Genomic DNA, 26,702 nt, shown 5'->3' with positions numbered 1-26,702 from the left:
CGTTATCGATAACGTTAGTCGCACAATGCTGGCGGCCTTCACCAATCAGAGGTTTCTTCCTATGCGCAAGCGAAATCTGATTGCGTGACGTCACAGTGAGAATCAACAAGAGAAAGGCTGTGGGAGTGATAGTATTTTTTACTGGGAGAGTGACGTTTAAATGAGATTACGTGCACCATATGAAGCCTTCATCAGTCACCGCTCTAAGCGTCAAGAAGTCATCGACATTGTTATTATGCTAACGATTCTGTGATGTACAAGCCGTTTTATAGATAGTACAACACCTTTTCGCAGACCTCATGTTTCATGGTCATTTAACTGTAACAAATGGCCTACTTTACACATAGGTTGTGGAAACTGGAGTAAATGGCAATTCCGTGTCTGACAAGTAAAGAAGGTGTTGGAATCGATAGTGCCTGCCAGCTTTATTTATGGTTAATTCATTATCATGTTAGGTTAGAAACTGTAACTTGTTAAATTTACGTAAGTTCATAGTACTTGTTTGATGTATGAAGGATACCAGTCGCCAGTGGCATTGAGTGAAAGTGAGTATTTTTATAACGGTTTACGTGGTTTTTCGTCGACGTACCATATTGCGATGGCAATAGGCTGGTGATTGTTTATCGAGTTCCATTTTTTGTATAACACTGCGTGATAGAACAATGGGGCTGCTGTTTTCTAAAATTTGGAGCCTGTTCGGAAATGAAGGTAAGGGAAAAAGAGCCATTTGGCACACTGTTTATTTTTATTCTGTGAGTAGTAGTTAGCTATATATCACCAGCTGTTAACTATTGTGGGTTACATTCAGCACTTCTCTACACGTTTTACATCATGCACTAGTAATTTATAAACATTCGCGTAAGTACACGGAATGAAACACCGTTAGTTCTTCGCACAGTTTTGTCAGAATGCTGTTCATGTTTTCATGTCATCACAATTGTTTGTTTTCTCCATTAACGAAAGTACCTTAAGTTATGTAAATTGAGTAACTGCGTGAGTTTCTTTTGTTCAATTTTGTATTGCCTATTTTGTAATTATTTTATATCCATATTTCACCAGCATTCTCAGTTTGTCATCTTTCATAATTTTTTTTTTCCTCTAGTTGTAACATTCTAGATATTTAAATAATTTTTTTCCGTGCCCAAGTCACAGCTGTGGTGGTTGCATGTCAGCTGTTAAATGACTCTCATAATTCCTTTGTGAGATGTTAAGGGATGACAGCAAAATTGTTGCACAGTGTTCCTTGAATGCATGTTACCTGGATTGAGCCAGTTAATTAATAAGATGGAGGTCCTCTTTCTTCCAAGGTTTCCCCATTTAAGTTCCCCAAGCGTTTTTGTTAAAATTGCGTAAGGGCTATATTAGCCTGCAACAATTCCATCGGTGAATGTGTAAATTAGTTTATTTTTTTCATGCCTAATTAATAAGGATTCCATACACAACAATAATGTAAAATTTGGTCACACTAGCATTTTGCATTCATGGTTATCTTTTGAGATGCACTGGACTTTCCCAGAACCCTTCAATCAAATGTATCTTCCCTAAGACTGTTTTTACCTGATTCTCATTTCACACAGCTTCATGATGTTAATCCAAGATACTTTTAAAATGTGATGTGCTCAAGATGTTTCCCATTACTCTTGTAACTGGATTTTATGGGATTCTTTCTCTTTGTTATTTCTCCATTTTTATTTGAAGGGTGATGGTTTATTTTTGTTTTGATTTGACATGTTTCATGTTCGTTCCTGTTACAAACAGGTTGATAGTATTTATAACACGTGAAGAGATATGAGACCTCTACTGTTAGATTTGTTGCCTTTTCGAGCTTGGAAAAGTTTTCCATGGAGATAGACTGGTCAGTTATCACCTTTCTGCTGTTGACACAATCACAGAAGTACTTACGTCAACTAAACAACAGGAATGTCACCACTTGCAGCTTATTCTTTGCCCAGCAGTGACCACTGGCTGATCAAAAGTGGTTAAAGTGTTACATCCACAAGATTGTAAATTGTAGCCTAGCATGTGCCACACATATGCATTCCCTCCATTGCGCATGTGCGCGCACACACACACATACACACACACACACACACACACACACACACACAACCATTATTGCTCTTCACCTTGGTACACTGAAAAACAATGAAATCAGAGAAGCAGCAGCAGGAATTCTATAGTAAACAGTTCAAGCAATTGGTAGACTATCTTATTTGAAGTGAAAAGTGAAATGTTATGTTACATGCATGGTATTTCTGATGATTTTGTTTGTATGTTTGAGTTTAGATGTTGCTGTGTGTATTGTTTACAATTGTGAAAATTGTGTGTAATCGAAAGACCGTTATACCGACCGAATGAGACAGTGCACTTAATATTCAGACGGATGGAATTTGCACTTTTCAACCATCTCAATTTGGGTATTCTGAGGTTTCCCAAAATAATATGACAAATGCTGGGATGCTTCCCTCGAGGTCATTGCCGATCACATGTCATATCCCATAAATATTTCCTTGTATGTTTTTATGTCTGTGCATTAAGCGATGTTTATTTTCATGTTATGATGACAAATATTACACAGAAAGTAAAAGGAGATGTTTTTCAACTTATTGTAGAGTGCATTCATTTGTAAGTGTTAGACTGCCATGTCAAAGGAAACTGAGATTGTGGGGTTTGTAGAACACAAGATTGTGATGGTGGGCCTGGACAATGCGGGCAAGACGACGATCCTGTACCAGTACCTGATGAACGAGGTGGTGCACACGAGTCCCACAATTGGCTCCAACGTCGAGGAGGTGGTCTGGAAGAACATCCATTTCATCATGTGGGACTTGGGTGGCCAGCAGTCCCTGCGCGCTGCCTGGAGCACCTACTATGCCAACACGGAGGTGAGCCTGCTGACGGTCACAGTGATGTTACATTATACTGTTTATAAATAGCTCTAAAAATGTATGCACCACCTTCATAACTTATGTAATTTGTTTGATTGCAAACAGCTAAAGGTAGGTCACTCACAGTGTAAGTGTATGTTGCATTGTGTGCTGATATTAACTAAACGGGTGATAATGTACGATAGTCAGTGAAAATCGCTGAATGTAATGATTTCTTTTTGCAGAAGATACAAATTTATTGCATTTATTTTCTGTGAGGTGGATGGCAGAATAACTTTCACTAATTTGATTATTTTGAATTTTAAGGTTGGGTATTGAGTACTGATTTTTGTATTTCTTTAGTGACTGGAGAAGGGGGAAAAAGAGAAATCTAGATGAGCTGACAGACTAACCTGTAGCATAGATTAGGATGTAAAGTGAAATTTTTTTGGTGAGTTGGCAAAGCCAACAAATATCAACCCAAAAATACTACAGCCATGATAGACTGATGTGTACTGTAGCCAGATATGTGATGTGGTCAAAAAGTAACGGGAATTTTTGTTTTTCTTAAAGAATCGTTATTTATTCGTTGTCATCGACAGCAATCCTTCGCAGATATAATACCCCTGTGTCACCAATTTTTGCAATCGTGGAGGAACTTCTGGAACTCGAGTTTCATTATAGTATTCAGCTCCTTCAGTGATTCTGTTTTTCTGTCATCAGTGGTGGCAAAATGACATCCTTTCACAGTTTTCAGCCTTGGGAATAGAAAAAAAGCTGCAGGGGGCATACTGGGCAAATACGGTGTCTGAGGCACCGTAATAGTTCGTGGAGCATAACTTCCCTATTGACCGTATGACGTTAAGGCAGGATCTCGTGATTCACTATCCCATTGTAATTGGAGAAAACGGTGAGAAGAACTTTCAGATGTGATCAGACTTGTCGAATTCTTTTCAGTCTTGGCTCTTCAATTTCATGTCCAAAACATCTGAAAAAATTGCTGGGCACGAGCCAAAGGCTATGCCAATATCGTCAGCACCCTCTTCGACGGTGATTCGACAATTGTCGAGAACTAACTTCTTTACTTCTTCGACATTGTCATCAGTAATTGATTTGCTACGACGACCAGGGCAGCCATCATATTAAACGTCTTCTCAACCCTCTTTGAATCATTTATACCTCGTGTAAACTCTTCTCTCATTCATAGTAGATTTGCCAAAAGCGACAGTCAACATTTTGAATGTGGTGCTGCATTTTTCAAGCAAAAAAAGAGTAAAAACTTTTAATGCCTAGGCTGTAATTTTCGTTGTACAGTTAAGGTGAGATGACTAGCTTCGTTTGCTCTCTACAACTGTCTTTAGATCATTCAGATCATTAAAGTTGAATATGCTTTCAAAAAAAATCATTAGTTAGTCACACAATGACATGAATTCGTACCACGAACAAGATTATGGCAGTATGCAGTTAAAAGCGTCATTGTGAGTGAGCCAGATTGTAAACCATAACTCGCAAGGTGCAAGTAGCTAAGGCATTGTGGGTTATAACTTGACTCACTCACGATGAGGCTTTGAACTGCAGACTGCCATAGTCTTGTTATCCATTTTATGAGTGCATGTCATTGCGTGACTGTAGCTAATGATGTTTTTGAAGGCATATTAAATTCTTTTCTTCAAATGATATGAAGATGGTTGTAGAAAGCAACCAAAACTAGTCATCTTGCTTTATTTCTGTAATGAAAATTACAGGCTGCACTTAAGTATTTTTGTATCTAAATTTTTTTATTTAATAAATTATGCTAACAAGGAGAGGTCCCCATTGGTGGGAGATAGACTTTCTGAAACCGTCTATGCACTGATGTAGGTTAAGGTTTCAGGGGATTACAGAAGTGTCAGATTCCACACATCTTCTTTGATGCAAGTAGTCATCAATATGGCGGAAATGGCTATTCTAAGCGTCTCCTATGATGTCACTACATACACACGGCAACAAACGCGAAAATACATATAAATAAGACAATAGCATCCTCCTCCAAAAATACAATCAAACTAACGGGACAACCGGGGGAAATTGGGAATTTTTGGGAGGGGACAAGCTAAATATAACAGGGGGGAAAAAAAAAAAACACAATTCCAAAACACACTAAAAGACGAACAACAAAAATTACAAAATCTGTAGGAATTGGACACTGCTCTTAACCTATATAGGTCAACCGCAGCTGACAATACCAAAACCCCAATGCCTACAGCAAAAACTATGGACATTGGAATCGGACGTTTCCCTTGACTACTGCTGACGATTCCAAAACACCAATACCTACATATTAAACTGCGAAAATCGGGAACTTTCATTACCCTTGACCTTTATAGGTCAACCACAACTACTGATTGAAAAAACCAACACCTACAACTACAAAAATCAAAACACCACCACCTCAGAAATTCAAAAGTCAAACATTCGTACATAAATTAAGACATTCAATACACAATAAATACACACAACATTACCACAAACAGTCCCAAAAAACAAAACAAATTACTTATCACAAACAAACAAAAGATGACATCTACGAATACAACCAACTCAAACTCCACACCATAATGATATCATACACAACACCCTTACGTCATGGGTCAAATGAGGTGGGTGGAATCAGATGCTTCTGTTGACCCGGTTCCAGGTGTTAATACGCTGCAGGTGTTAAACATTGCAGGCCCTTGTTTGTGAATAATTGACAAGAAAAAGTTATCACAATAATTAAAAAAGAAGTATTACACAGTAGTGTAGTAATGGATGAGGTGCAAGCCTCAAATACATGAGCTTGTGGGTTCAAGTCTCGTCAGGTGCTGCGAAATTTTTTATTTTTGAATGTTCATCAAAATAATTTTGATCATTAGTTTTATTCAGATAATTAGTTTAAATGTTTTTTTTTTATTTCTATTCCTTTGTCACATCTACAGTTGCTCTTCTCATATTCTTCTTCATACAATTCTTTTTCTACTTGGCATCTTACTGAGTGTGATTTTAATTATGTCCATGTACTAACATTAATTTCTTCTCTCTCGTCATTGTATATTTTCAGCCACGTTACCGCATTCATTAATCAATATCACTATTTCTTATTTTGCTCAAATTTTGTTTTACTTATAATCGTTTTTTCCGTTTAAATCTTCATCTGCATTGTTTTGTCCGTAGTGCAAGAGGAAATTATGTTTTAAATGTTTGTATCACGATTACTGTCCAAGATAATGTACATTGTGTAGCAAAAATTTCATTTTTTACAAAATTGCACATATAAATAGACTATTTCATATTTCATTTTTTACCAAGTAGATCAGCATTATTAGATTTTTAAATATTGTAGTAGACAAAGAAAAATAATTAGTTACATTCCCATAATTAGTTACATTCACCTGCAAGTTTACAGCTGGAAAAAGAATCATGGGAAGAAGAAATGAGAGCTATCAAAAAAGTTAATACTGAGATTAAAATGACATGACAACAACTGAACACAAATTAACTTAAACCCACTGCTAGAATAAAAATAATGACCAATTTATTTTGCACAACACTGACACGGCAGTGACACCGAAATCTTACAATCGATTAAAGAGACGGAAGTTAAAATGTTTCGTGGTTATACGGCTACAAATCTGTGTACTAAAATTCTCGATGTTCTCGGATGAGGTGAGTATCTCTCCACTGCATTACTCTACACCTGTTAGGAAAGTGAGGTCTCCTCAAATGTCAGGAGCGACTCGTGGAGTTAATCGAATTGAAATAATGTGGCCGAAGCAGTTTATCGATTTAAATAAAGTCAATTGTGCCGCAAAGATGATACAAACTTGATCCTACAAAGTCTGGGACAATACTAGCCTTGTAAGTGCTGCTGCCACTGGTCTTTACATATGTTTTAACAATTGCAGCCCGAAAACATACATTGTTTGAATTAGATATTTTTTGAAATTTACAAGTAAAATTTAATTAGTTTTGCAAAACAGGCTACAGAATTGTCGATTCAAATGTGTTACGATCTTTCTAAAATGATTAACGTGCCAAAATATCAAGAGTGTATTGGTGAAATGACATAAACACCTTTATAAAATGATGTTGGTTGTTATTTCCTTTGTAACTTTGTTAATACAGAATTGATTTTGATACTAAAAGGACTCCTGCATCTTTGATTAGCTGAATAACAATTGCTATTAATTTACTGTGCTTGAATTTTGTAAGTACAAGTTAGGACAGTTGTTTTTGTTTTTCATATATGCCCAGATAGTGATTAAATATCATTGTATTTCATCTTAATTAAATTTCAGGCACCTCAGTGTCATTCATTAAGTCAGCTATATCATTACAGTTCACGTTCATTTAATTAAATACCTTCACATATACAGGGTGGTCCATAGATAGTGACTGGGCCAAATATCTCACGAAATAAGCGTCAAACGAAAAAACTATTAAGAATGAAACTCGTCTAGATTGAAGGGGGAAACCAGATGGCGCTACGGTTGGCCCGCTAGATGGCGCTGCCATAGGTCAAATGGATCTCAACTGCATTTTTTAAATAGAGGCCCCCATTTTTTTATTACATATTCGTGTAGAACGTAAAGGAATATGAATGTTTTAGTTGGACCACTTTTTTTGCTTTGTGATAGATGATGCTGTAATAGTCACAAACGTATAAGTATGTGGTAGCGTGTAACATTCCACCAGTGCGGACGGTATTTGCTTCAGGATACATTACCCGAGTTAAAATGGACCGTTTACCAATTGCGGAAAAGGTCGATATCATGTTGAGGTATGACTATTGTGATCAAAATGCCCAAAGGGCATCCTGGAGGACATCATCCAAGTGTCCGGACCGTTCGCCGGATAGTTTCGTTATTTAAGGAAACAGGAAGTGTTCAGCCACATGTGAAACGTCAACCACGACCTGCAACAAATGATGATGCCCAAGTAGGTGTTTTAGCTACTGTCGCAGCTAATCCGCACACCAGTAGCAGACAAATTGCCCGAGAATCGAGAATCTCAAAAACGTCGGTGTTGAGAATGCTACATCAACGTCGATTGCACCCGTACCATATTTCTATGCACCAGGAATTGAATTGGCCACAACTTTGAACGTCTTGTACAGTTCTGCCACTGGGCACAAGAGAAATTAATGGATGATGACAGATTTTTTGCACGCACTCTATTTAGCGACAAAGCGTCATTCACCAACAGCGGTAACATAAATCGGCATAATATGCACATTGGGCAACGGAAAATCCACGATGGCTGCGACAATTGGAACATCAGCGACCTTGGCGGGTTAATGTATGGTGCAGAATTATGGGAGGAAGGATAATTGACCCCCATTTTATCAATGGCAATCTAAATGGTGCAATGTATGCTGATTTCCTACGTAATGTTCTACTGATGTTACTACACAATATTTCACTGCATGACAGAATGGCAATGTACTTCCAACATGACGGATGTCCGACACATAGCTCGTGTGCGGTTGAAGCAGTATTGAATAGCATATTTCATAACAGGTGGATTGGCTGTCGAAGCACCGTACCACGGCCCGCACGTTCACCGGATCTGACGTCCCCGTATTTTGTTCTGTGGGGAAAGTTGAATGATATTTGCTATCGTGATCCACCGACAACGCCTGACAACATGCGTCAGTGCATTGTCGATGCAAGTACGAACATTACGGGAGGCAAATTACTCGCTGTTGAAAGGAATATCGTTACACGTATTGCTTAATGCATTGTGGTTGATAGACATCATTTTGAGCATTTATTGCATTAATGTGGTATTTACAGGTAATCACACTGTAACAGCATTCGTTCTCAGAAATGATAAGCTCACAGAGGTACGTGTATCACATTGGAACAACCGAAATAAAATGTTCAAATGTACCTACGTTCTATATTTTGATTTGAAAAATCAACTGTTCATTACAAATTGAGAGCCATATGTTTGTGACTGTTACAGAGCCATCTATCACAAAGCGAAAAAAGTGGTCCAACTAAAACATTCATATTTTGCTACGTACTACACAAATATGTAATAAAAATGGGGGTTCTTATTTTTAAAAAAGCAGTTTATATCCGTTTGACCTATGGCAGCACCATGCAGCAGGCCAACCGTAGCTCCATCTGGGTTCCCCCTTCAAGCTAGCAAGTTTCGTTCTTTGTAGTTTTTTTGTTTGACGCTTGTTTTGTGAGATATTTGCCCCAGTCGTGATCAGTGGACCACCCTCTATACCGATAGGTGGTGTCGTGAACTTCAGTTGGCCGTGAACCGAGTGTGTTCTCGTATTCTGCTACTTTACAAGATTTGGCACGGATGTTAACGACAGCAGTGATCTATACATACAAAGGAATACACCAGAAGTTGAAAATATGCTACTGTTGCTTAGCATTATATTGCCCACTAATCTGACCTCAAAAGGATTTATACACAAATCCTGGAGAATTCTTTAAAGTTAGCAGCATGTACATTTAATCTAATATTTATCACGAACACCAGGAATATTGTTGCAGACACTCGTTTTAGCTCGGACAATATGAAAACTTACAATAAAAGTGTTTGAGAGTTTGCGTTGTTATGGCTCCGGTATTAAACGTTTCAGATTAGCATTACTTTTACTGTTTTGTTTGTCTGCAAATGTCTGTGTGTGTTTATTTTTCGGAAAGTGCACAATGTAGGATCACTGAAAGAAACCCCACAGGGACTCGGAATTCATTTGCCGAGTGCAAGTTTGGTGACTCCAGTGTACCCGAGACGGGGATAGGTGACTGCCGCGCGTCTTCTCTCACCGTGAGCTCCCGGCACGCTCCGGCGACCACCCTGCCGCACGGCGGTGAAATGTCGCGTATCGGAGGGGACGGGAAACTCGGTTCGACTGCCCGGGTTGCGAGGATGGTAAAATCCTCTGTAAAAAGCCCTCAATCGTAAGGTGAGCAGCGCGCCAAAAATATGCGTGGCTGACGAGGTGGAACAGTCACGAGTAGGAACCTTGTAGGAAACTGAGTGCGCTGCAGTTGTACGAGGCTTACCCAGGTATGTGGGGCTCTGTCTGGGTGGACTTACAGTTCCCTAGCTGCTCGTGGGACTAAAATGGATCCTTCAACTTTTAATTTTACACCTGCCGGTAGGATGGGTAGACTGCTGGTGGGCACCGAGAGCCGACTTAATAAGAGTGCTCGGGTAACTGTCTCTCCAGATGGGGAGTAAAGAAAAGAAAAGCACAGCAGTAAAGAATAACAGAACATGAGGTGGCAATCTAAATGTGTTTCTATTAATAAAAAGGAAAGAAGGAAGTTTTGAGAGAGTCTCACTTTTATACGTCCACAAGGGCCGAGGAGGAATTGCCGGGACTCTAAAATCTGTACGGTTGCGATACGAGGCACTGTCTGTCGAAATATCCAGTTCCCGAGAAGCTGTTAATCTACAGAGTGGTAAGTGCCCGGGGGAACGTGCTACGGACACCGAGCTCCTTAGCTCCTCGAACTTCGGCAAAGGTGTCGTGTAGGGACCTAGTTGAAATTCCTATAGAAGGATTAAAGAAAGAGTGGGCCCCAGAGGGAGTTGTCGATGTTCAGAAAATTATGAAAAGTGTGGACGGAGACTCGGTAAAATCGGTCCTACACTTTTATCTTCAGTACTGACAAAGCCCCAGAGCACGTCAAGGTGCTCTTTCTTCACCTAAATGTACAGCTGTAAGTCCCAAACCTGACGGACTGTCTCAAATTCTAGCGTTTCGGGCATACGACCCGAGCCCGTAAAGACGTGTGGCGACTGCAGTAGGTCGCCCGTGAAGCAGTCGGTTGCTCGTCTTTTGTCAAATGTATAAACTGCTCTGGAAACAACCCTGTTTGGAATAGGGGCTGCATAATCTTTCTAGATGAATGCAAACTTCAGGAAATAAGAACACCAAAGCACATCCCGTGCGTTTAGGCCGAAAGATCTAAACGTCCGAGCAACCTCCCGCATTTGCTACATCTGAGGCATCGATCCTGGAGGAGCGTACGTCAAAAGCTGATGCGTCTACACAAACGGAGGTTCACGTGTCGGCAGTAACACCTGCACGTGTCGGTGCACTTGCGAGGCAGCGAGTGTTTCAGAACCTGTAGCACCCCCCAGAACAGTAGAAAAAGGTGGTGGCCGACGTCGGAGAGTCCCGAGGACCTCCGACGGCTGAGGCTGTCGAAAAGCCCGGCACGACAGTTACCGCCCCTACTCGAGCTCCGGCAGAGCCCTCGAAAGGGAGAAAAGGTAATGTACAGCAGCAACAGCAGGTAAAACCGGGTAGTAAGGTGTCGGACTGTGTCGACGTGATTCTACCCGGTGCTGCACCTGCCTCTTCCCCAGAGCTGACGGAGTACGGGGAGTGTGTGGAGCAGTCATTTCGCCCACAACTGCCGCAGTCCCCCCACCCCGGTGGAGACACGGGACGATAATCTCGCAGCCTTTCGTGTAGCGAGAGAAAAATGTCACCGGATTATTCGAGAGAGCGAGAAGAGGTCGTGGCGACAGTTCCTGAGCACCACTAATCGTTCCTCGAAGGGTTCAGCTGCTTCGGAAATGGTCAGTAGAATTTCTGGGAGAGGAGAAAAGTGCCCGTGGCTGCTGTAGTGGAGAACGGTACTCTCCAAACCGGTCCGTGAGAAATTGCCTCGACTGTAACGACCTATTTTGCCCAATTTACTGCAGTCGCCAGTAGAGATCTAGTTTTCCGGCACCACAGGTTGATTGCTGAGACGAGCAGTTTGGTCTTCCGGCCCACCACCGATTAACATTACAACTGCTCATTTTCCACACGGGAGCTGGATCCTGCATTGTTTGCGGCTCGCACCTCACGAGGTGAAACGGAGATATCCTCCTCGCACTTTTTAATGCCGTTTTGGCGTCGGGTCACTTTCTCGACTCGTGGCATGAGGCAATTTGAATTCCTCTTTTAAAATCTGGGAAAGACTGTATGTGCCCGATTAGTTATAGTCAACTGCTGCCTTGTCTCGTTCTTAGAATCCGGGCAACTCCGTGGTGGGTTCAGGAGATATTGTTCCACCTTTGATAACCTATCTGCCCTGGAAGTGGCTATCCTGGACCGGCATAACATTCTGGGTATATTTTTTGAAATCGAGAAGGCCTACGGCACTACTCGGAGGCGTGTTATTCTCGAGCTGCTTCACGAATGGGGATTTCGTGGACGGCTTCCCATTTTTATTTTGTCCTTTCGTTACAGTATTGTAGATACTGAGCCGGCGACATTCTGTAAGATTGTTACGAGCAGGATACTGCTATTCCTCGAGATAGTATTTTAAAAGTGACTGTCTTTGCCATAGCTATTAATATCTTTACGTCAGTAGTGAAAAGTCCCGTCTGGTGTTTTTTGTCTGTCGACGACTTCCTCGCGTTTTGTTCTTCTTCCGGCCTTTCGACAACAGCACGTCAGCTGTGACTAACTCTTTGACATTTGGACGAATGGTGGAGAAGAGTGGTTTTACGTTTTCGACAGAGAAGTCTGTGTGTGTTCTTTTTAACTGTTCTCGTTCCATTTTAAACTTTCCTGAATTGAGGCTGTGGGACACTGGTCTTAATTTTAAAGACACGGTGATGTTTCTGAGCCTCATATTTTACTGTAAACTTACACTGTTCTCACGTATTAAGGACCTGAAAAAAAGTCCCTCTTAAGCCTGTAAGTATTTTAAAATGTCTCAGCCACGGTACACGGGGAGCAGACAGGACTCGTCCGCTCCGGTTTTACAGAGCCTCTGTCGACCTCGGCTAGATTACGGGTCTGCGAGACCCTCTCGTTCGAAGATGTCGGACTCGGTGCACCGTGAAGGCGTCCGGTCGGCCACTGGGGTGTTCCGAACATGCCCTGTACCGAACCTCTGTGCAGAGGCCGGTGAACCGCCACTTCACCTCGGGCGACCGCTTCGTACGTTGCACTAGGCTTCTAGAATACCGTTCGTACCGTACACACCTGCATACCGTTCCATTACTCGGCCTCCGTCAGAAAGGCTGTTTCGTAACAGTCAGTGATGCTGTACGGGATTCGCGCACGGCACTGCCTTTAAAAGGTGGTTGTAGCCGGTCTTAATGTTTTACAATGAGGTTGGAGCAGATTTCCACATTGTCTCCTCCAGAGGCCCAGACTTATTTTAGAGTTGACCAATTTTAAGAAAGATAGTACACTGTATATTCCATTTCACTTCATGTATTTTAACATTTTTGATACGCATTACTGTTTCACAGTAGTGTACAGTGGTGGCATCCAAACGAGAGATGCTCTCGGCTGCTCTGTAGTGCTCCCCGACCACACCACTAGGATTCGCCATCGTGACGAGTATAGCGGTTTTTCGGCAGAGCTCTACACGACGGTGAAGGCACTGGAGCAGATGTGACGTATTCGAGGCAAACGGTTCCTCGTCTGCTCTGATTCCCTCGGAGCCTTACAGTCGTTACAGAACCTGTACCCAGCCGAGAAGTTGGCCCGAACAATATACGACCGACCGTGTACTCGCTCCGACGGTGGGCAAAGCGGGTGTCATTCTGCCGAGTGCCGGGTCGTGTAGGGATACGGGAAAATGAACAGCCCGATGGAGGCTGCAGAAAGCAGGATGCGGCTCAGTGTTCTATTCCCCTGCAGGCTGTCGTTTCTGCACTCCGTAGGAAGTTCGTGCAGTTGTGGCGTGAGGAATGCGAATCTCTGCGTGCCATATTTTAACAGACGATTTCGCACTGTGATGCGAGGGCAGAGCATTTCGTATCGTGATTTGAGGGCAGAAGCCAATATTGGGAGGGTTCTGCCACTCTGTTTCAGCTAATGATGAGTATGGCTAAAGTTTTAAAATTTTCTTACGTGTATGGACTGTGGCATAAGCTGCTTCATTGGAGGTTTGAGTGTTTTGCAGAGTGGGTCCCACATCCTTCTTTTATTCTTGCAGTCAGCCAGCCATGTCCATCTGCTGTATCGTTTTAACTCCTCCTACGACATTCTTCCTGTTTAGCTAATGTTTTAATATTGTCACTATACTTCGTTTCATAATTCCGTGTAGGCACACATATAGCTTTCTGAATTTTGTTACTTTTAGTTTCTGTGCTGCTTCGTGCTCCTGTTTAGTGTATTTTAGCGACAATTGACTCAAACTGTTTTCACACGGGCACTGAAGGTTGAATGCCATTTTTCATTCAGTCCCCTATTTGCACATTTAGCCTTCGTCATTTTTTTTTCGGTTCTTCTTTACTTGTCCGCCAGTCGCAAATTGTTTGTGCTGTTGCTAGAGGGCCACAATTCCACTCAGTTGCTCGGTTTCCATTTTCCTCTGCATATGGCATTACTTTAAATTTATAACCCGCATCATACGATCTTTTATTTTTTCTATTACGAAACTAGTTGCTAATAAAGATATTGTGCTGTCATCGATAACACACATCACTTTAGAGTTAACTGTCACCGTAGACTGCAGTGACGCGTCATAGGCTGGACAGTGTGCAGGCTTTGTGACGGCGGGCTGGGAGGGAGACGGTCTTAGCGAGCTCGTGAATCCTCGCAACTTACGTTTGATGCATCGGTGCACTGCTCTTGCCACTTGAATCCAGTGTTGCCACACAGAGATTGATTTCCTTCTGCTTCAAATATATGGCCATTTATTTTTAAGACTAGTGGAAATTTCAAATCAAACTGTTAGACGTTTTTATATTAATTTAGAGTATGAGAAGCACCCGAGGCCGGCCGCGGTGGTCTAGCGGTTCTAGGCGCTATAGTCTGGAACCGCGCGACCGCTACGGTCGCAGGTTCGAATCCTGTCTCGGGCACGGATGTGTGTGACGTCCTTAGGTTAGTTAGGTTTAAGTAGTTCTAAGTTCTAGGGAACTGATGACCACAGATGTTAAGTCCCGTAGTGCTCAGAGCCATTTGAACCATCTTTTAGAAGCACCCGAATTTTGGAGGCAGTTTTTCAAAGAAATAAATGTCATACAGTCTGTAAAATATGGTAAATAGTTTAATTTAAATCCGTGTGATTAATTTATTCGAAACACTGAGCCGTTTATACAAGTTCTTTATTAGTTCCTTGTTTCTTGTCCTGCCAGCACTGCATGCACGGAGAGAATCTTGTCAATTTGCTGGCTCGTTTGGTCGAAATAAAGGAATAATTTAGGAGAAAAAGTATTAAGAAATTAGTGAAGATCTATAAATTTGTGCAGCATTCCAAAAAAGGACGAAGTTGTACTTTACAGTCATTACAGTTATACGTAAAGTTAGTTTGTTTTCTGGAAGTGTAAATGTCATTCGGCAAGAAGAGTTAAAAGACAATGTCAGTAAAATAAATTCTTGTGACAGTAAATAGTTGCCTTCAATAAATATGACGGCTCTTTTTAATATTTATAAGGCTGACTGTGTAACATTTCTATGTCGATCAAATTTTGTAATCACGGTTTGGCCTTTTTATTCGGTCGGCATAAATTACGACCGCCCCAGTCGCAGCTGTGACAGACCAGTGACGTCCGGTTTCAGTTCGTGATCCTGGTGGTGGACTCGACGGACCGCGAGCGCATCGGCGTGTGCCGGCAGGAACTGTGCCGCATGCTGCAGCACGAGGAGCTGTCGAAGGCGGCGGTGCTGGTCTACGCCAACAAGCAGGACCTGCGCGGCTCCATGTCGGCGGCAGAGATCTCTCGCCTGCTCGACCTCACCTCAATCAAGCACCACCAGTGGCAGATCCAGTCCTGCTGCGCCCTCACCGGAGAAGGGTCAGTTCTCTCTCTTCTTTTCCCGCACGTTCCCGAGTCTGTCGTTCGTAGGTGTCGGTGGCAGTCTCCTCGGAGAGGTCGGTGCCAGGTCCCGATTAGCAGAGTGGTATATTCCTCGATTCCCTCCGTAACCGAGTTGACGCTTCCCAGGTGCTTCGAGATGTGTCCTACTGACCGATCCCTTCCTCGGGTCTTTTCTCCGTAGTTGCACCTCTTTAATTAGTTTACTCGATCTACCTGTGTAATGTTTAGCTTCCTTCTGGAGCACCACATTTCAGAAGTGTCTTATTTCCTAATGCACTAGTGCACAGAGTGCAGAGATACAAATCAGATGAAAATATACTGTACCGGAGACCTTTCCGAGTCTCGAGCACGTACGGCGTATACGTGCAGACTGAGGGGACGAACGAACGTTTGTACCGAGCGTGGGATGTGTTCTAAGCTGAGGTGTATTCCGGTACTGTTAGTGTGTCTTTGCAGTGCTGTGGAGGGATACCGAGTGGGTCAAGGCGTGTCACAATTTGGATCGAGGAGGGAGGCAAGCTAGGATACCGTATTTACTCGAGCCGCCCTTTTCTCCGGTTTTTGTAATCAAAAAATCCGCCTGCGGCTTGGAATCGAGTGCAAAGTGAGCAGAAGTTCTGGAAAATGTTGGTAGGTGCCGCCACAACTGACTTCTGCCATCGAATATATGTAGTGCTACACAGGCGTGCTTTACAGGCACAAAGATAAATAGTGGTGCCAAAACCTCTGCGTCAGTAAATAAATTAAAAGAAAAGGTAGAAGAATGTAAACATTATGCCACGTGTTCTTTCGTGTTTGTTGCTATCTCATTTAAATCCTGTCTGCCTAATAAACTACGAAACTAGAGTGAGACAACAGCAAACACGGAAGAATATACATATCGTGTCATGTTCGTATTCGTATTATTTTATGCTGAATAGTGATACAGTCAGAAATAAAGCACGGCAACTGACTAGATTTTTAAATCTAAGATGACTCTAATTTCTGTGCAGAATGTAATGTACTAAAGAGGTGTCTGCAAAGATTTTCAAGCAAAGAAAAATTTTTGCTAAACTCTCGTTCAGAACATCTATCGTACACAGTCTATTATTTGGTTCTTGTTGATCATTATCAAAGAAAGCAGCAGTGTAAGTAACAACAAATAGCAGTCTCTTGCCATTGTGTCGCTTATGAGACAGTTCCTCTCTCTCTCTCTCTCTCTCTCTCTCTCTCTCTCTCTCTCTCTCTCTCTTTTTCTCTCTTTCTTCCTTTTTTATTGTAAGCGGTGGTAGCGTGCACAAAAGCAAGCCATATCGCGAGTGGTGACAGGTCGTAAAGACTCATTATCAGAATGTGACAAACAATGCATGACAAAGTACAGTAATGTATTTTTAGCTTAGAGTGATGTAAACACCTATAACAAAGAGAATGGCACTTATCAAATCAAAGCAAAATAAGCAATCGATTCAAACCAGACGAAGCATGTGAAAAAGGAAGGTTACCCGCATAAGTACGGATGGAGCACCTGACACATAGCAATGGCTACTTCGTAAAGCTTAACTGTTAAGCTTACGACTCGAACCAAACTACTGTAACTGTATCTTCAGTCATTCGACCTAAATTGTGTCTCATGTTACAATGACCAACTTTGTTTTGATTTGGAGGTGTGGTCTAAAACTTTTCTCTCCCCTTGAATTTCGAGTCTCAAATTTCAGGTGCGGCTTAGATACGGGATTTTTTTTTTTTTTTTTCTTTTTTTTTTTTTCTTTATTTCGAGTCTCATTTTTCAGGTGTGGCTTAGATTCGAGTAAATACGGTAGTTCGTACAGTTCTGCAGAGCCACTGTGCCCGGATGGGGTATCGGTTAGCGCACCTGCCTAGAGAGCGGGAGGTCCGATTTAGACTCCCAGCTTCGGTACAAATTTTCATTCTACGCTTTAGTCGGCACAGATATGTCAGTCATATGAATGTCAATGTGAACAGGTGTTCTGTGGACTATAAAAATGCCTTCGATTGCATAAGACATAAAAGGCAGTGATTTTGAGGTTAACCGGTTTCAAACAAAACGATCTACGTATTGTTATTGCGCAATATTGGAATCTGACTGCAGGTGTGAAAACTCGCAGAGGAACATCGGAAGCGACTACAGTCGGTAAAGGTGCGACTACAATTAGTAAAGGTGTTTCTCAGTTCTGTATACTACCACCTCTCTCGTTTATCATTTAGTCTGGAGCAATTCTTAGGAGAGCTTTGGCAGAAGGTAGCATTGGGATCATTACAAATGGAAAGATAATCGACAGTATTAGGTACGCAGGTGAAACTGGTGTAGCAAACGGTCTACCTGCAGTCCGACATGCGACAGACAATTTAGTCCGGCAGTGCGGCGAGTGTAACCTGCCCGAGACCTGAGTTGTAGTCTTATCTGGGAGAAGAGTCCGGGCAACCTCGTCAGTACGGGGAAATAAGGTTTGACAGGTATTGTCCACGATGTTCTCAGTCCCTGAGATGGACGAGCAGTGTGACTGCGAGAAAGAGATCGGCTCTAGAACAGAAAAAGCCAGTAGCCAATTTAGTAGCACGAAGAAACCTTTCGTAAGGTCGGGTCTCAGTCCGCAGCTGAACACGTAAATGATTTGTCGCTACTAGTTCTCAATTTTTCTCTGTCGGTGTGAAAGCTGGCCCGTCAATCGATATCTGGAGGAAGAAAATATGACACTTAAGAAATGTATCTTTATTGCCGTTTCTTACGGACGTTTTGGGTGAAAAAAATTTCAAACGAAGTAGTCCTTTGTAGGATGAGAAATCTGAAAGAACTATTGGTACTGTAAAACAAAGAAAAATTCAATATCGAGGAGACGTTATAAGAGACAAAAGATACCAGCTATTATGACTCGTCATCAAAGGGAAAATATGAGGGAAAACATTTGTCAGAAGAAGTCTGTGAGTGGAGGGCATTTGGAGACGATAAGACTGCACGTGTGAAGTTGTCTTCCGTGCTGCAGTGTCGGGTCTGGAACTGGCTACGTGAACCGCTAACCTCCATCAGGAGAAGGCACCTCAGGGTCATGTCACGTCAAATCGTCCAGTGATTTTAGGAAATGACACCCACCATCACACAAATCCTTGAAATTTTGGATAGTGGAAATTTACCTAGTTGTATTCACTTTTCTAAAATGTAAATGTTGCAGGTCAATTACTTTTTCACTTACGAAAAAAAGAAGTTGTATAGATTCAGGAATTTAGGCTTTCATAGACGAGCTCCTTTATAATTTAGAAATGCAATAGTTCCTACAGTTTTTGCAGTAGAAGCTTGAATTATTTATTTATTTATTTTGTGTGTGTGTGTGTGTGTGTGTGTGTGTGTGTTTTATATTTTTATATTCATGCTTCTTGTAGTGAATATCAAACATCTGCATCTCAGATAAAATAATAAATTTTTTAAGGTATTACCCCTCATAGATACCTTCGAAAAATTTGCGACATTATTATTATTATTATTATTATTATTATTATTATTATTCCATTATCACACAAAAAGAATCAGTTTGTAGAAATAATGGGAAGTGTGAAAAACAACATTATTGTAAAAGAAATATTAAAATTGCTAATTCATGACTACCATGTCACCACTAAATTGCTGAAGTTGGCCACACTGGATTTCACTAGGAACAAATCATACCTGAAAATACTGTTTTATTGCCATTCCGTGTATTGCAGCACCCGATTCCTTTGTTTTGAGTCCTGTTTTTTGAACATGCAGTTCTGAGCTCTTGTACTGAGCTGTACCCAGAGTCAGTTATTGGTTAAAAATTCAGTTGTTTCAGTTTTTAACTATTCATTTCAAAACAAAAGTAAGTCCCCTAATGTTAATAATAATGGGAAATACTTTTGTAATGAAACAATGGGATAGAATGATTATGACAAATATTGGGTTTATGACTGAAGCAGTATGGAAAGTACAAGTAGGCAGTGTTCTCTTGGACAGTATCTGCAAGATATACAGTATGTGATAATGCCCTGACTTGTGTGAATAGACTGACCAGTGAAGAACAAGAACAAAGCAACAGTCACTCATACTGTGATTTAAGTGTTTCATGTGTAGGTGTTAAACACAAACAGGTACGTGCGCAGATTCGCTCTACATAAGAAAATTTCCTGTGATCCCTTCAAGTGCCATCTGGATTGCGTGAAATTAGTTTAGAAAAGGCAAAGACCTTCAAAATGAAAGACTTTAGCGTTATTCCTGGGGAGAAAATGTGCCCAACCTGTATCAACCTTATTTATGGAAAAACCGGCAAGTGTCGACTCACGAACAGACTATATAAATGACAATAGTGTGAAGGTGCAAATTCCTGAAAAGTCTGTGCTCAATACTAGCTTAGGAGTATCTCGTTCAAAGTTGCATTCAGTTGCTCGGCGCAGTTGTTCAAAATGTTTTTTCTAATTTAACAATAAAATTAATTTACAAAAATTCAATTGCACAGGTTAACATGTTTTCCCAAAGTACATGTCTGATAGGATATTCAGGGGAAAAAAACTGTCAGCGTACCATTTTTTGTTCAAAAACTGCAGCCAGTTTTCAAATTTTTGCAGTTTGCTTTGAAGTAACAAATTGCGTCAAACTTTCAGCAATTGCTACCAACAAAATGTATATAAAGCAATAAAAAGTGTCAAAAGTTCATGATATTAGATACAAAAGCAGTACACAAAATCTCAGTTCACAATTAGATAATGGGTGTCATGGCCTGGATGACATGACATGGAATGACCCCTTAAGGAGAATTTTTTCCCAATACAGTTCCCCCAGAATTACCTTATTTAATTCAGTATTTTTTTTAAAGGCATTTGCCAACAGTTGTTATGTACTTTACAAAATGCATGTTATACAGCTATATACATGTCCCTTATTATCACTAAGAATTTTTGTTCATAACCATCATCACAGCATAAAATTTCACATTTTAATTATGTATTATGTCGTGTCATATCAGTACAGCAGAAACAAACAGGTTTCACTTCCCGAGTACAAACATTCGACATTCCTCATTAACAACATTGCCGTAATTCAGAACGAATTTTCAACTCCAGCAGAGTGTGCACTAATTTGAAACTTCCTGGCAGATTAAACCTGTGCGCTAGACTAGGACTCCAACCCGGGACGTTTACCTTACTGCGGGCAAGTGCTCTACCATCTGAGCTATGGGAGCACGACTCGGATCCCGCCCTACGACTTCACTTCAGCCAGTACCTCATCTCCTACCTTCCAAACTTCACACTAGTTCTGCAAAACAAGGACTAGCACTCCTGGAAGAAAGGGTATTGTGGAGATGCCTACGAAAGGCAAAGGTCCCAGGTTCAAGTCCTTGGCTGCCACACAGTTTTAATCTGTGAGTAAGTTTCCACATTGCCGTATTGATATGACATGACCTGATGCAGAAGTAATACGAGGTGTCTCTAAAGTCTAACAGTCACTTCAAAAAACCTTTTTAAATGTCATAATTTCAGTGTGCACCTCACTTGTCACTTGTAGAACATTGAGACAGGTCAGCATCAGCATATCAGCTGTTTCAATTGCTTCATCAGTTCGTGCACAAAGGGTAGCTGTGAGGTTTTGTGCACGTGTAATCCTTGACCTAACCACACAAAAGAAGTATAATGGCGTTACAGTAGGAGAGTGCAGGGGCCACACAATGAGACTATTGTGACAGTACCTGTCTCTTTATAGTTTTAACCACCTCTTTACACTTGTTTTTGCGGGAGGTGCCCTCCCGCACTGTCATCGATATTTCCGCAGCACTGTTTTCACCAATGTGGGTTCTGTGTACTGGAAGGCACATTGCACCTCCTCCCACTCTGTCACCGGTGGACAAAGGAAAAGAAATTAGCTGCTAATGTTTTATAACAAACAACAATTCTCTGTATATAATAATTCCCAAGTTACGATCTTTTGAAATGATAGCAGGACTGTGACACCCTGTATATGAGGTCTTACACTTTGGTGATGTGTGTTAACAAAAATTGGTAGTGATAACGAGGCAGACAACTTGACATCACGTACTCCATAAAGTGATTTAATTTGGCAACATTCCATTATCCTCGATTTATTTTCATTGATCGTCTCAAGAGATATGTCTGGAAAGTTCAGCAAACGGTCGCAGACAATAAAGGGAACTCTAGTTACGATCAAAAACCTTTACGGACATTCAGAGTAATAACCTATATCTGTAACACACTTCTGCCTTCATTCGTAAAGTTTTCGGGTCCCGCGAAGCACGGTTGTCCCCAATAACGTATGTGAAACGTAAGTTTTTAAAGGCTAATTCCAGGTGGGGAAACGAAAAGAAGTCTGCCAGTGCCAGATGTGGAGAATCGGGAGGGTGTCGAAGAAGACACCTCGAGTCTAACAAGAAAGTTGAGCACGCACGTGTCGCAGACGAGGAACGACACCCGATCGTGGTACTTAGTGATTTGACGTGAAGCATTTGCTGACAGTTTCTGACAGATTTATGACTGATGACAGAAGTGTGTTGTAAATAATGGCAGTTACTTTCGAGGCCAGTAATGGTATTCTATTTGTAACTGTCGTTTCCTTAATTTTTCAGTGACCATTTGCTGAACTTTCAGATGCTCTGTGTATGACCTCATTTCAGGAGACAATCCATTTCACTCGACTGCTTTCAGAGTTCTTTGTCATCCCTGAAACAATTACGTCATTGGTAAACCTAAAAATATTTTGTTTGTTCTCCACAACATTTAACTCTCTTTCAGGATTTCTCTTTCGCACCGTCAGTGCTTACTCGGTGTACGGATCAATTTACGTGGGGAATAAGTTAAGGTGCTGTCCCACTCCCTTCTTTACTGTGTCTTCCCTTTCACATCCTTCGACTATTTGGCTTTTGCACGAGTTGTAGATTACCTCCTATTCCCTGTATTTTTTCTCCGCTACCTTCATAATTTTGTGTGTGCCACTGATCCCGAGTTTGCACGTCAGTATATTCCTCAGTTCTCTCGTCGCATCAATCTCTCCTTATGTTACTGTCTTCACAGAATCGACCTCAGATCTCACAGCCTACTAATGTGAAATCCTATGCTTCTAAAAGTTACTTTCTCAGTTGCAGTAACAGAGTAGATACTTCAAATGCAGACGTTTGAGGTTATCCTGTTAGTTGTGTGTATTATTAACTAAATTAGCTGTACGTTACTCTTACCAGCCCCATTTATTAAAACTCTCGCCAGTACTGTTTTCGGAAGATTATAGGCATACCCCCAGCATTGGGTATCTCTGTTGAGTAATGAGACGTATAGGTATTGTATTTAGGACCTGTGGTAATGTGTGGCACTGTGTTTCAGTGTACAGTAAGTGACTGTATTGTCGAAAGACGGCCCAAAAGTTGTACAACCGGCAGGTACGTATGTGCCTTACTGACATAAATTGTGAACGTATAATACACCGACACAGATAGTGGAAAGTAAATAAGATAAATGAGACCGGTTACAGTAATTCATAGTTAAATTTGTGGGGAAGTACTTGCCAGTAGTGGAGTCTCAGTAGTTCGGTTTATTATCTGCCTGCTATCACCTGAGGCTGTGTTCGTGTGTCAGTAGATATGTTACTACGAGTGGTGGTAAGTAAGCTGCTGTACGCGCAATATCAGCTGCCCTGCACATCTGCATGCACGCGTTGGCCCGTGCAGTGCGTACGGAGGGGAACGGGTGAGAGTGCGCATTATACAGTGTGTACGTTGTGCGTCAAATAGTGTGCAAGTGTGGCTTACACACATTGGAGATTGTATATATCACATAGCATATACAGGATGACAGTTATTGAACTGTACGAAATAATATTGTCATAACTTCCGAACGGTTTTCATTGAGACATTCAAACTGCACGGTTGGCACGTGGCACGATGGGAATTACACTCGTGCTCATAAATTAAGGATAATTGCAGAATGTGGTGCCACACAACGTGGCACTACACAAAACTGGCACTAATGGAATAGGCACGTAGGGAACACACACGACACAGATCTGTAAGTCCACGGTATCGGTGATAAGTTGAGAAAACTGTCCCAAAACACACGTGCTACAAAACGCCACCGTTTCCTGCACACGTACCCCGACATCAATACGAGACACGACCACCGTGCACACGTACACGGGCTGCACAACGGGTTGGCACACTCTGGATCGTGTGGTCGAGCAGCTGCTGGGGTAGAGCCTCCCATTCTCGCACCAGTGCCTGTCAGAGCTCCTGAAGTGTTCTAGGGGTTTGAACAGCTGCAACGATACGTCGACCGAGAGCATCCCAGACGTGCTCGATGGGGTTTAGGTCTGGTGAACAGGCAGGCCACTAAATTCACACGATATCTTCTGTTTCGAGGTACTCCTCCACGATGGCAGCTCGGTGGGGCTGTGCATTGTCATCCGTCAGGAGGAAGGTTGAACGCACTGCACCCCTGAAAGGCGGACATACTGGTGCAAAATGACGTCCTTATACACCTGACCTGTTACAGTTCTTCTGTCAAAGACCTGCAGGGGTCTACGTACACCAATCGTAATCCCACCCCACACCATCAAACCGCGACCTCCTCTCTTTAGAGGACGTTAAGGAGTTGGTATCTGGTTCCTGGTTCACGTGAGATGAAAACCTGGCGAGAATCACTGTTCAGACTATACCTGGACTTGTCTGTTAACATAACCTGGGACCACTGTTCCATTGACCGTGTACTGTGTTCTCGACACCTTTACGGGCTCTCCTGTGACCAGGGGTCAGTAGAATGCACCTTGCAGGTCTCCGGGCGAACAAACCGTGTCTGTTCAGTCGTCTGTAGACTGTGTGTCTGGAGACAACTGTTCCAGTGGCTGCAGTAAGTTCCCGAGTATAGTTACCTGCAGTACTCCGTGGCCGTCTGCGGGCACTGACGGTGAGATATCGGTCTTCTTGTGGTGTTCTATACCGTGGACGTCCCGTACTCTAGGACCTGGACACGTTTCCAGTCTGCTGGAATCGTTGCCATAATCTTGAGATCACACTTTGTGGCACACGTGTTATGACCTGCTGTGTTTGACCGGCCTCCAGTCGCCCTGGTATTCTACCACTCATAACGACATCAATATATGTTCTTTGAGCCATTTTCAACACACAGTCACCATTAGCACGTCTGAGAACGTCGGCACACTTACTCGCTGCACCGAATTCTGACAAGCACCGACACACCTCTGCGTATGTGGACTGCTGCCAGCGCCACCGTGCGACGACCGCAGGTCAAATGCACCGCACGGTCATACCCCGAGGTGATTTAAACCCGCAAACCGCCCACCAGAGCGTTGTTTCACCACGTATCAGCATTATCCTTAATTTATGAGCACGAGTGTAGTATCTGCGTGCACGGGTTTGTTAGCAAGCAAAATTTGTGCATTTGAGGGACTGAGAATCCGCATTTTGCAGTCGCGAAGTCTCTACACTCTCGACAAGTGACCGTGTTGTGCGCAGTGTCCGGTCGTGGAATAATCGACGTTCTGCAGCCGCATCTTCTCCTCGACACAGTTCTATCTCGGTTCTTGTTTCTGCCTTCCTGACCGTGCCCTACTTTTCTATCCCCTGTGAGGAGGACCGGGCCTCCCGGCTCGGGGCGAAACACTTTCCACAGTTCCCGGTCTGTACCGGGGCCGACGGTGAGACTTTTGCCACCACCGAAGATCTTTCCTCTGTGGACGACAGGTTCGGTGAAGTCGAGTAGTCGAGTGAGACGAGATCTGTCTCTCCTTGTAAAGATAAGTTCTGCCAGTCAGTCGGCCTCCCTCCGTGCCCGGGACCGTGACTATCGTTCCTCACGAGTCACTCAGTATAACACAAAGTGTAATTTTCGGTAGGGACCTTGTCCTCCAGAACGATGATGAACTTTGGACTAATCTCGAATGACGTGGCGTCAGTTTCGTCCGGCGTGTCCAGAAAGGCCCCGAGGACTGTCGTGTAGCTTTAGTGCTTTCATCTGGGCATTTCAGGGGGATAGTCTGCCCGAGAAGTTCAAGCTAATGGTGTACAGGTGCGATGTGAAACCTCCCGTCTGTGGCGACTGTGGCCGCTCTCTTCGCGTGGTGAGCCCCTTGCACCCCACCGCCTAACAGTGTAAACTGCTTCGGGCTCCTTTCTCCCCGCTCACCGGAGTGTCCCGTGTACGTGAAGGAAAAAAGAATTCAGGAAATAAAGATAACTAACAATACTTGACTGTCTCAGTCACTTTCAGACCCGGAAGTAGTTTGACAGACATCACTATGTGAATCTCTTTTGTACCTCGGCCTCTGTTACGGCTTTCTCTCCTCACCTCTCCCCATTACCCCCTTCCCTCTCCCCACCCTCGGCAGCACCCGCCCCTCCCCTCCAGGAACCCCCTCCTCTTCCGTCTCCTCTTCCGTCTCCTCCTCGGCTAGGGAAGACGTCCTCTTCTCTGGCTACTGGTAGGAATGGGGCTTCCTTTCGGAACACCCCTCCCTGGCAGTCTCGGGACGGGACCCTCGGTCGGACACGAGACCCGCGCTCCGAGGCCCCCGAAGCCACTCGCTCTCTGTCAGATCCCGTCATCACTGCCTCCTTCTCCTTACAGATAACACTTCCTTCTTCCCTCCCACTGAGGGAGAAGAAGGCAAGTCAAAGTACGAGGCTTCCCGGGGGGCTTCGCTCCTCCTCCTCATTTCGAATAGGTCCCAGTTTTTACGGATGTCACCCGATCCTCGTCAGTGACGACCACTGACCGACCGATGTTAACTCCCCTCGGCATATTTATGTCTCACCTGGCCTCTCACCGCACTGTAATCCAGTGGAATCGCACTGTATATTATCGTCACCTACCGCAAATACGACGCCTCGTTTCCTCCTACTCTCCATTCTGTCTCTCTCTTCGAGAAACGCACTTACGTGACGACCACTTTCCGGCTTTTCACGGTTATCGGTTGTTCTGTCTGAACCGTGCCTGCCTCGGGATACTGTCTGGAGGGGCCCGCACTTCGGTTTGCGCCAATGTCGTCAGTGACCGGAACCCCCTTTTGTACCGACCTGTAATTGGTAGTGGTTAGAG

The 26,702-nt window shown here is 42.8% G+C and overlaps 1 protein-coding gene across 1 annotated transcript in view; it reads left to right on the top strand.

Moving 5' to 3' along the window:
* Positions 1 to 63: 63 nt before the first annotated feature.
* LOC126212836 (ADP-ribosylation factor-like protein 5B) overlaps positions 64 to 26,702 on the top strand; it is a 43,255-nt gene continuing 16,616 nt past the window's right edge. Inside the window, exons 1-3 of the mRNA XM_049940253.1 lie at positions 64 to 708; positions 2,677 to 2,885; positions 15,388 to 15,623. Coding sequence (XP_049796210.1) covers positions 663 to 708; positions 2,677 to 2,885; positions 15,388 to 15,623 — 491 coding nt within the window. The 5' untranslated portion in view covers positions 64 to 662. The remainder of the gene's footprint in view (positions 709 to 2,676; positions 2,886 to 15,387; positions 15,624 to 26,702) is intronic.

This window comes from Schistocerca nitens, chromosome 11 (genome assembly GCF_023898315.1).
Source record: "Schistocerca nitens isolate TAMUIC-IGC-003100 chromosome 11, iqSchNite1.1, whole genome shotgun sequence".
NCBI lineage: Eukaryota > Metazoa > Arthropoda > Insecta > Orthoptera > Acrididae > Schistocerca > Schistocerca nitens.
Note: the sequence above shows the minus strand (reverse complement) of the source record. Positions and strands in the feature narration are given on the sequence as shown.